Raw genomic sequence first — 12,002 nt, 5'->3', positions numbered from 1 at the left:
TACTGGTCTGTTGGGCTGAATATACTTCTTGCTCTTTCATGCAACTCTTTTGATATCAAACAGTTTTTGTCCTGGGCTGTCATACAGTATTATTTCAGTTGACTCAGTTCTTTAGGTACAATACATTGCAACTTCCTCCATAATGCTCCTATCTACCCTTGTTGGGCAGGGAGCCAAACCTCAGTAGGGGGGGGGGGGGGGGGTGTGTGTGTGTGTGTGTGTGTGTGTGTGTGTGTGTGCGTGCACATACATTGTATAAAATAGGCCTATATATTGTAGTGCTGTCATTCATTGTTCCACAATGTGATACATTCACCTACTCTATTGTACACATTCACACACTGTACTGTTCACAGAGGTGGATGAAGTTCAGTCTCTTCAGTATGTTATACAGTAAGCTACACACTGTTAGTCTGCAATCAAAAGCCAATGCACCTACTGTACACTACACATACACTGTAGAACCAGAGGTGGACAAAGTGGTTAATGGAGTACTCGTTTTTAAAAGGTATTGAAAAGTGCCTGCTTTGAAAGTATTCAAAAGTACAAATTGCAATGTACATTTTGTTTTTATATCAATGAATGGTGTATTGCTGTATTGAATATTATACATTTCCCCCCAAAACATTCTAAACCTTTTTAAACTAATTAAAAAAATATATCAATATTTTGTCAATAACACACTGTCAATATATGTACAATATTTGTGTTTGAAATGTATGTAGTGTAGTGGAAGTCACAAATATCCCAAAATACATACTGAAACGTGCTTATTGTGAGTGCAGTACTCAAGTACAGTAAATGTACATACTGTAGTTACTGTCCACCACTGCCTAGAACTAGGTTTGTTTCCGATCACGTGATCGGAAATCGGGGCCGATCACGTCATTTTCAAATGATTGGAATCGGTTCGGGAACAAAACACGTGATCGGGACATCCCTAGTATCATATTATATCCATATCATGATACAGTATTAGACTATTAGAATATTGTCTGTGATTTGGGATATTGTACTATTGTGACTCTGTGAGATATGGCATAAGTGTTCTATAAAAATATAAATATCGGATCGGTATCGGCAGATACTCAAAATCAAATGATGGATCGGGAGCAAAAAAAACTTGATCTGGACATCCCTGCGCTAGAACACACACATATATGAATACAAAGCAAAGTAATACTGTTTCCTCCACAACCCTGTGTGACCTGCTGGCCTGGGCCTGAACCCGTGGAAAAAGGAAAGATAGATGATGTCTCCCTCACCTGTGTTATTCCGCTATTGACTAGCTGCCACTTGTCATGGAGGTGAACTGGATACGTTGCACCTGTGTTGACAGTTCTATTCCCCGGAGGGTCTAATACATCTTCCTCTGCAGTGTGGTGGACCCACCTGCTAGACTGGGATTGAATCCCCAGAGAAAGGATGAGAATTATGCTGGCTATACTATTTCACGTGCGCAGAGCAGCCTCTCTGGCTAGATGCCATCGTCCGCACAGCGGTACTGGATGTGGATAGCTGAGTCGGCGCTACGTGGGCACTGAACAATAATCACATGCGATAACCAACTTTGCATCAGGCCACACCGATGGAATGGATCATAGGCTGCTCTTTGTGTGGGTGGCTGTGTAAATGCATGCATTTGTGACTAAAAGTGTGTTCATGTTTGTGTGTGTGTGTTTGTAGGTAGGTACGTGCATTATGCATAATTCACAATGCATTCACATTTGCCTGCGTGCGTGCGTGCTTGTAGGGCTATGTGTGCGTGTGCGCGCATGTTTGTGTGTGTGTGTGTGTGTGTGTGTGTGAGAGAGAGAGAGAGAGAGAGAGAGAGAGAGAGATTGGTGTAGATGTGGTGCACTTGTATGTAAATGTGTCCTTCTGTGTGTCCACGACCACGACACGTACATACATGTCCATGTACATTCTTTGCATACAGGCAACTCAGTAAGCTGAATCACACTGGGGTACACTGATACTGTTCTTCTTGCAACTCTCCTGAAATTATCTCTAGGAAAAATCACAAAGTCGCCATGCCATTGTTTCAGCTACAAGTCTTCTCCTGACAGCTGCTGATGCAAATCTATGCCCTTCACATAACTTCACCGCTACTGCAGTCCTGCCTAATTCTCTGCTCATTTTAACTTCAAACCGACTGTATGAGCTGATGTTTTCTGGACTCTATTCAGACTCAATAAATCACCACACAAGACATCAGATCATACTGATAGCAAGGAACCTACATGAAGTTGTGTGTGTGTGTGTGTGTGTGTGTGTGTGTGTGTGTGTGTGTGTGTGTGTGTGTGTGTGTGTGTGTGTGTGTGTGTGTGTGTGTGTGTGTGTGTGTGTGTGTGTGTGTGTGTGTGTGTGTGTGTGTGTGTGTGTGTGTGTGTGTGTGTGTGTGCGCGCATTTCATGAATACACTCCTCTTTATATTAATCTAATCAACCTTGCATATTTAACCCCTTTCTCTGCCTGTGAAACTGGCAACAGAAACAAAAAATCCAATCTTTATCAGCAGGCTTTCTTCATTCAGCAAATTATGGGTGTCATTTCATATCAGTACACACACATTTTGAAGGCAAAATCACCCAGCAGACAACAATGAGATTGGACGGTGGCAGCTGCACAGTGAGAATGATTATTGGCTGAACATTTTCAGCCAATAATCCTTTTACAATAGCCAGCGGGAAATGACTGTCAGCCTTTTTTTCATAATATGTAAGTGGGATAGGCCTGTTTAGTATCATGCTTATCGGAAAAGTGGGATGTGAATAACGCTGAAGAATTCAAATGTTTGAATGGCCATGCGCTGGCGTGTTGGAATGGCTGGTTTGTAAAAATAGGTACGACTTGACAGTGTCTCGGTTCAGTGCCTGTGTAGCAGAGCAGTCCTGTCTATCGACCACAAGACTAATAGCACCCAGGATCTAAACTCCTGTCTCCCACATGGGAAACAAGCAGTGCAGCAAGTTACTACTTCTGCGTCTTGTGTAAACGGCATACAGAACATTACATTGTTGTCTGTCTGTATTGTCTGTAAAGTTTGCAGGAGAGGCTTGTTTTGAACAAAATGCCTCAAGTCATGAATGCAGTGGTCAAACATTGCACCCACATTCACATTACGTTGAGGAACAAATGCCACCATTTTAACATTGCCCCATTACAGTGCCACCAGCAGGCTGATGATTGCAAAAACACATTCTTTGAACAAAAATGCCTCAAATCATGACAGCAGCATCCGATTGCCGTGAAAGGCAGAGGAAGAAGTGACCCTCTTTCCACATTGGCCAATTATATCGCCACCAGCCCAGGCCACAATAACCTCCCTGACCTGTGCTCTGAGAAGTACTTTTTCTAGTTGGGAACTGAATTCCTGGTTTGAGACAGCACTGCGATTCTAATTGGAGTAGGGTTACATCAGTCACACCCAAAACATCATAACTCATAACAAACTGTTTAAGTCTAACTCCACGATTCAGTAAAACTTTGTAACGTAATGACTTCTTAGCTATATGTTATAATGTGTTTGGACACAAATCACCTAATTACCTAAGCTATTTTACATTTGTGTCAGAGAGAGAAAATTGGAATGGATTTCTATTGACTCGGATTTCAAATGCTGTCATCTCTGAAGAATAAGAGGCTGTCACATTAAAACTCTTGAGACGAAGTCTGAGCACAATAAGAGCTTTGAATAATAGCGGACTCGGAGAACAATATGTCCTGGTCATTTCTGATCAGTATTGGCATAGATATGCTCTCTTCACGCTTAATAATTTACAGACCTGTCATAACAGATGCACAATTTGACAAGGACATAGGATTCTTTCTTTCTTTCTTATTGAAAATAATATATTGAATTTAATATTTTAATTAATTGCTAAATTGATAGTGTTGTATACAGAAAATGTATAATAATATTAATCACCAAACCTATTTAGCTGCAGATTAAATGTAATCATGTGTTAGTTTATATATGCAAGTAGCAAGCACTGAAAATGTACTATTCTCAAGGTCACTGTCAGATGCATCCATAGCTGATTACCCTGCTAAATTATCTAATATATGAACTATAACATCACAATAGTGGCATTGTCCCCACATATGTAAACAAAAGGTTGTCTTCAACAATGTCACATTGTGTATTGGCTCAGATACTTAGTTATACTAAATACAGATCCCCAGTGTGGTCGGTAACATGTCATTGTTTCCGACCCATTACTAACCCTATCCCTAACCATGACCTCACGCGGAGTCTTAACCAGCCACGTAGTCGGACTAAGGGGATGTCCCTGTGTGGTCTAATAGTCACACAGCACATCAAGCGCACTATGTGATTAGTTTTAATTTCATGCTGCATGCTTGCCCACTTACTGTACTCTAAGCACATGCACAACTTATGTGCCTAAATAAAGCATACAAGTGCAGATCAAGTGTGGATAATGGGATGGGGAACAGTCATGTGATAGCCAGGTGCAGCAGAGTACTGTAGTTTAACTAGAAGTCAAAGTTCTCTCTTGGCCAAAGTGTGTGTGACTCGGATTTGAACCCACGTGGTTAGACAGGTAGAAAGATGGGACAGTTGAGTCAACTAGTCAGCAGTCACAGTTAGACATGCAGTCAACAAACATGATCCACCTCGTATTAATCCTATCAGTTCTACAGCCTTTACACAATAGTGTATTTAACCCATTGCTCGGTCTGTAAAGCTGCTGGGGGAAAATCCATTTGGTATTACCAGGCTTTTTTTCCCCTGCAAATATTACGGGTGTCATGTCATATCAGTAAACACATTTTGGAGGGAAATCACCCAGTAGACAACAATGACATTGGACAGCAGCAAGGGGATATTGAGGTAAATATTGATGAGCTAAGAACATGTTCAGCCATTAATGCTTTCTCAATCGCCAGCAGGAAATAACTGTCAGACTTGAGACGTGAGCAGGATTTAGATTCAGATTTTACGGGGGCCAGTTTCGAATTGCAGCCGTCCGTAGGTGCCCTTTGAGAGCGGTTTTGAAGGAGTCAAGGGATTTGCATGTCTTGACTGTTGGTAGGGCGTTCCACATTTTGGTGGCATAGGAGCGAAAATAATTGTGTTGAAAATGTTGTGAAGCGAGGTGGTTTCCTACCCTAATAATAACTCTAATAGATTTTGTGTAAAAATATTTCAAATTAGCATAATCCTTGAAATAGTGGATTCGGGCGGCAATCAATCACACCAGCTTACTCTGTGATTATGAGACGTGACACTGAGGAGCGCTTCATGCAATCGATCCCGGCCATTACCAGGCACACGGGTGCATTCTTGTTTCAATCACTTACTTAACCCATTCTGACCTGAGATCAGATTCATACGAGGTTTCCACTGGACACACACTGGTCTTATTAACCCATTCTGACCTGAGATCAGATTCTAAAAATGTCAGTCGTTCTTCGATTTTTCAAAAATAGCAGACCTACAAGCTCGTAGCGCGCCACTCGGTGGCGCGCTATGAGCTTGTAGATCTGCTATTTTTCAATAGCTAAAGCATAACATGATGCTAACACCAAAACGGGTTCCCGTTCAGAATGGGTTAAGGAAAGCCTATATTGAAAATGGTAGAGGACAATGCTACAACATCACTAGTATTAACATGACGGTATGTAAAGTATAAAGGAGTGCAATCACGCTTAAGATAATTGCGATAATGCTTTTCTGCATTCATATAAGCCACAATATTGTCATACAATGTATAGTATTCATAAACAAGCGACAGTGTATATTCCTGCATGCAAATGTTGTATTTACAAACCAGTCTTGTTTTTTTAACCAGTCTTGCTTTGTACATAATAAATTATTCAAAAGGAAATTGGATTATGTAGCCATAATATTGGCTTGTATCAATTTATAAACCATACATTGTACACTGTATTTATTAATTCTGGCATTGTACCCGATTGTTGGATTGGTGAGCCTTAGTAATGGCTGGTATGAATTCATAAACCATATTACTATGTACACTATGTTTATGAGCTTTGTACAAATTCATAAGGTGTTGTATTCCATTGTTCCATTGTTAATTACCCATATTACCGCCTTGCATGGATTTATAAACCATAGCGTTGCACAAGTTCATTTTTTTTAATGCCATTTATGGTTGTTGAATGTCCATACCCAAGTAATCGGGAGTTAGAGTGCCGTGTACCAAGCCTTAGTTTACTACGGTTGTTTAGCTACGGTTGTCTTCTCCATGTATGGATATCCAAGGTTTGATGAGGTGAGATCAGTGTCGTGATCTTCATATCTGGAGATGGTCATATATGGTCATATAATACAGTAAGTAATTAAGACAGCCAACATACAGTAGACTTGCAGACAAACAGAAGACTACTCCACATGGTGCTGAGCCACACAGTTGAATACTCCTGTGTTAATTTAACTCTTAGATTGTACAAATCAGGAGTAAGACTCAGGATGTGTGCAGACAGCGAGGTGGCTATAAGTCTCCATGGAAGTAATTTCCCTGTGTTTCATCACCCTGTCATGTTCTTAGAAGAAAAGAAAAACCATATAGTTGACAAAGACGTGCTGGGGATGCAGGGGCGACGCATGGCTCCTCTATACATGACAGGCAGATGTGGGAGAAGAAAATGGCACAGACAAAAGCAGAGAAAGCACCCAGTGAAGTGTTGAGGGAGTGAAAATAGTGCGTTGGTGTGTGCATGATGTGTGATGCATGTTGTTAACCATGCTGTGTCCAACAGAGACAAGACGAGTATAAACAACAGATGGACTTGTACTGTGCACAATTTGAGATTCGTGATTATGTAATGGTGTGAAACGATACATTATCTGTGCAATTGTGCATGAGCTCCTTGCCACTTAAAACTTTGTTTTAGTGCTGCTGGTGTGCTGTGTTGAAGTTTCTGTCACATCGTCCTGCCCATACCGTATGTACAGTATATTTATAGTATGTTTTGTAATGTATGCCATGCTACAAATGCTCACATTTACCTCCCGTCTTCAGCCAAAGATTGCACAGTCATCCTGCAGTTCCTCTGCACCACTCCCATGTTTTATTTGACAATAAATAGGAAAATGTGAACAATAAAAAATGTAAATACTACTTTCAATCCCCGAAAGTAATTGATAGCATAATGGGTAAGACACTAGCATAACAAATGTTCTCTATATGCTCGCCTGGGATTGAACCCCCCCCCCCCCCCCCCTCCCTACTAATTACACTCTCCCCTCTCCTCTCCACTCCTCCTCTCTTCCCCTCTCCTCTCCTTCACCATCTCCCGCTCAGCTTTCATGCATAGTAATAATGACGAAATGGCAAAGGGGGGCACTTGGGAAGGGAGGGCTTTCCAAGGAACACAATTTAGAGGATGGAAACGGGGCTCATACAGGTTGTTCAGGGGGCCTGTTCAGCAGGGAGAACTGAGTGTTAATCCCTCCCGGTGAAACTCAATGTCAGGTGAAAAGAATCCGCTGGTGACTTCACGTGTATCAGAGTTACAGAGTAGACATATTCTCATTCACACCCTTAATGAACGAACCAGTAAAGGGTCAGCAGCGACAAAAGGACTACAGTACAGGGGGATGTGTGATTTGAAAGAAAATTGGTATGAAAAGGAGGATTTCTCTTTTAAAGTGTGTGTGTGTGTGTGTGTGTGTGTGTGTGTGCGCGTGTTCAGGAGGCACAGCATCCAGGCAAAAGGGTTTCCGGGGCTGTATCCGCGCGCTGCAGCTGAACGGCGTGACTCTGAATCTGGAGGAGAGAGCCAGGATCACCCCTGGGGTTCGGCTGGGCTGCCCGGGACACTGTGGCACATACGGGTCACTCTGTCTGAACCAGGGCCGCTGTGTGGAGAAGGCCAGCGGCTTCTCCTGTGACTGCAGTCATTCAGCCTACACTGGAGCCTTCTGCCACACAGGTACTATACCTGCACACACACACACACACACACACACACACACACACAAGTATTAGAGCCAATCTCATAACTCTACACAAACTCTTTGTAATTATCAGCCGGATTCAATGAAGTTCCTTTTACTCATAAGCTGTTGTTGTGGTGACTTTGTCTTGTCTGGTTAGCTAATAACTACGGCATTGAACAGATCATTGAGACTACATATCTTTCAGATCCAGGATAAGTTTCTTAAAATGTTTTTAAAAAAAAGTAATGTGTGGTATGAATGGATTATGGCGGGGGATGTCCCGATCAGGTTTTTTTTGCTCCCGATCCGATTCCGATCATTTGATTTTGAGACATACCGATAACCAATCTTTCCCGATCCGATCTTTATATTTTTATATAACACTATTAGAATGACTGTCATTGAGTTTTTTTTTCTTTTCTAGGAAAGCATGGAATCATAGCAAAACTAGAAAAAGTCAGGCCAGGTCAGGTTATTGTGGCCTCCTGGTGATGCTAAAATAGGCCAATGTGAAAAGGGTGCCATTTCTTTTTACGCCTTTGATGGCAATTGGATGATTTGAGGCATTTTGTTCCAAAAGTGTGTTTTGCTAAAATCCATCTGTTGGTGGCGCTATAACAGGCCAATGTGAAAAGGGTGGGATATATTCCTCAGCTTAGTAGGAAAATGCGTGAAAGATTTCAGGTAAATTGCACGCTACATTCATGAATTGAGTCTTTTGTTCAAAACGAGACAATCTTGCAAACTTTGAAAGCCAATGTTTGCCAATTAGGATGGAATATGAAATATCGGATAGATTCGTCTTGAGCACATGACTATAGAGATACTGTGTAACGATTTGCGGGATTTTTGGACAGAAAAAGTAAATGTGTTTTACAAAAGTCGGCCTCCTGGTGGCACTATAACAGGCAGATGTGCCCCCCCCCCCCCCAACAACATTTCAGCATCAACAGTAAAGAATTAAATTGTTTCAGCCATAAGCGGCAGGTGGATTTTACCTTTAGGTAGGCTAGAATTGCGTGGGACGACGACGCAGATTTATTTATTTATTTCCCCCAGATGGTCTAACAATGTCATGATTTGACCAATGTATTACCAATCTCGTACACCATTGCTCACGAAAGCAAGATCCTTGACCCATTTACAGCCACTGCATCTTACCTTTTAATTAAAGTAAAAGTAGTCTGAGGAAAAGGAACAGTTCTGTTCCCCGGACACTGTTTTGGGATATTTTCTCAAGTCAGCATGGAGATTACCCGGCGGTGTTGCTGCCCCTCCGCTCCCTCCCGGCTCTTTACAGACGGTACACACACAGCAGCACCTCTGCTGACCGTGTCAGTGAGAGAAACTCGCTGTAAGCACTGGACCAGGGCTAGTGTTGCTGCAGGAGTGTGAATGAACTGTGCGGTCACTGGAACAAAGCCACCGTATTAGCATTTAAATACCTGTTCTGTTCAGCTTATAGAACTGAAGTCAAGTCAAGTATCTCTCATTCAGAGAGAGTACTACAGACACCTACTGTATGCCATCATGCATAGCGGGGGTTGCATTTCCTTTGTATTCATCATAGGTGTCTTTCAACTTCTGCTAACAGCAGAATCTGTCAACACCACCACTCTATGTACAAAGATGCTAACGCACACCAAAGTCCTTATGTAGCGGTGCCGGCCCACGGGAGAGAACTACAGAGGGAATCTTGACAAAACAAGAAGGTCACACGTCGATATTGCCAATATTGTATTAGGACACAGCAGGTAAGACAAATTAATCCAACGTTTCGGCGGTTAAGCCTTCATCAGGGAATGAACACCACCGCTCTAAACATGTACAGTAGCATTGTTGTTAGTAGGAATAGACACAGAAGCACCCGGGCGGAAGTGGACTAAGAAAGAAGAGGGGCCAAACGAAGTTCCTGACTGTTGATCCCAGATTGATAATTAACCCACTATAATGTCCAAAAGAGTTGAGCATATAGGCCTATAGTTAAACAATTAAAAAAATAGGAAAAACAGCAGATCTACAAGCTCGCAACGCATTGTGGTGTGTTGAGAGCTTTCTCAGAAATTACACAAATGGGAAATACAATGAGCCGCTAGGAAGGGCTGAATAGAGAAGAGGTGAATGAGGGAGAGTTGATTTAGACTAATGATAAAGTAGTTATTCAATAAATGTATGCCATGGGCATGAGCTGAATTTAATTTGAGCCAACCTGTTAATGACTTTGGAGAAACCTTACATCTTGGTCACAGACGTGGATAGTAGAATGGATCGCTGCCAGCTGTCTTGGTGTGGTTGCACACACTTAACTTAACTGAGTCAGCTATTGTAGCTTAACAGGGCAAATACATTGTATGGGCTAAGTTACTTCATGGTCTTTGTACATGCTTCAAGAATGTGCAAAATGTCAAATGAGATAGACATTTTGGGAGAGCTGTTTTACAGCGTAAAATGCAAATATAAATCACCCATTCTTGAGATAAGGGACAAAACTTTTTTCAAACTGGATTTTTTTTTTTTTTAAGATGCATTCAAATCAAATAGATGTATTTGTAGACACAGGTCTCAACTACCAATCTTGAGAAGGAACAGGTTTTTCGCATAACATTTCTTTCTAAAATGGGACATTTATGCACTTAATACCTGATTCATGTCAACTCCGTCAGACACACTAAAATCCCTTTTAATTGAATTTTATCATTTCAACAATAATATAAAGTCCTCAGTTATCTTATAATGGCTTTCAGTAATCAAGTTAAGTAATACAAATCTTTTAATATTATTTTGTTCCAATATCACACTATTATGAAATATCCAATTTCTCAAAACCGTCATTTCAACCTTTATTTTCAATATTATAACATGAAAACCATGTAAAAAAAAAAAAAAAAACATCATTACGTACATTTCAGTTGGTGTTTCAATACATAAGCACAAAATATTTGACAGCGAATTTTCTATTTCTTTGGAAATTAACAAAAACATCACGGGACGAACGTCTGACGGAGTTGACGAACATCTGACGGAGTTGACAAGTTTAACTGATTTAGGTTCTAGACCACCTAGGATCTTGATTCTGGTGACTAATCCCACATTTTCAAGGATGAGGAATACAGTGGTACTATTTAGATTTGCCCTGTGAACATGGCAGCCATTTTTCAAAATGGCCGCCAACTTTCTGTTATTTCCCAATAACTCAAGTTCTACACCACCTAGGATCTTGATTCTGGTGACTAATCATACATTTTCAAGGATGTGGGATACATTGGTACTATTTAGATTTGTCCTGTGACCATGGTAGACATTTTTCAAAATGGCCGCCAACTTTCTGTTATTTCCCAATAACTCAAGTTCTACACCACCTAGGATCTTGATTCTGGTGACTAATCATACATTTTCAAGGGTGAGGAATACAGTTGTACTATTTAGATTTATCCTGTGACCATGGATGGTAGACATTTTCAAAAATGGTGGACCTGCTATTATTTTACCAATTTACTCAGGGAATATTATCAGAATAATATAAAATCTGTGAATACATTTCTTACCAAGAATTTTCTTCACCAATGTTTGTAAAGGTGTCTACTAACATATCCCACATTGGTTTCTATTTGACCACCCTAGGGGCATGTTTGACAGCTGCTGAAAGTTGGGTACCATCAACAACCAATATAAGGCTAAATGTTCTAAATTTCATTATGCTTTAAGTAGCATGTGGCATGTCAAACTAGGGGCTTTTCATGATTCTGGATCCATTCCAAGCATTAGTTTTGCACAAAAAACACTACGTTGGCTAAAAACGGCCATAGCCATCATCACAGATGTGATGAGGTCAGCACATGTCGGCACATTTGGGCAAGTGGCTATGGCCAAACTAGGGGGTCTATGGCCAAACTAGGGGTCAAGCTCCTTGGGCTAAATTCGGTGAGGTGAACAGTGAGCAGTGAACAGTGAGCGAAAGACTGAAGACAGAAGATTTGGCTTCAGGACCATCAGGCAGGATGTGCAGACACTGAAGGCATCAGTGTCTTTCTCTGTGTCCCCAGCATGTCAACCAAAGCAATGTTACCAA

General features: G+C 41.2%; 1 protein-coding gene across 1 annotated transcript in view; it reads left to right on the top strand.

Moving 5' to 3' along the window:
- The window catches only part of cntnap3 (contactin associated protein family member 3), a gene marked incomplete at its 5' end in the record, with an annotated part of 128,090 nt that overhangs the window by 95,464 nt on the left and 20,624 nt on the right, over positions 1-12,002 (top strand). The window contains one exon of the mRNA XM_080779341.1: positions 7,687-7,926. Within this exon, the coding sequence (XP_080635467.1) occupies positions 7,687-7,926 (240 nt within the window). The remainder of the gene's footprint in view (positions 1-7,686; positions 7,927-12,002) is intronic.

The sequence above is a fragment of the Protomyctophum bolini genome, assembly GCF_963924005.1.
Source record: "Protomyctophum bolini genome assembly, chromosome: 12".
Lineage (NCBI taxonomy): Eukaryota > Metazoa > Chordata > Actinopteri > Myctophiformes > Myctophidae > Protomyctophum > Protomyctophum bolini.
This window is presented reverse-complemented; position numbering and strand designations above follow the sequence as displayed.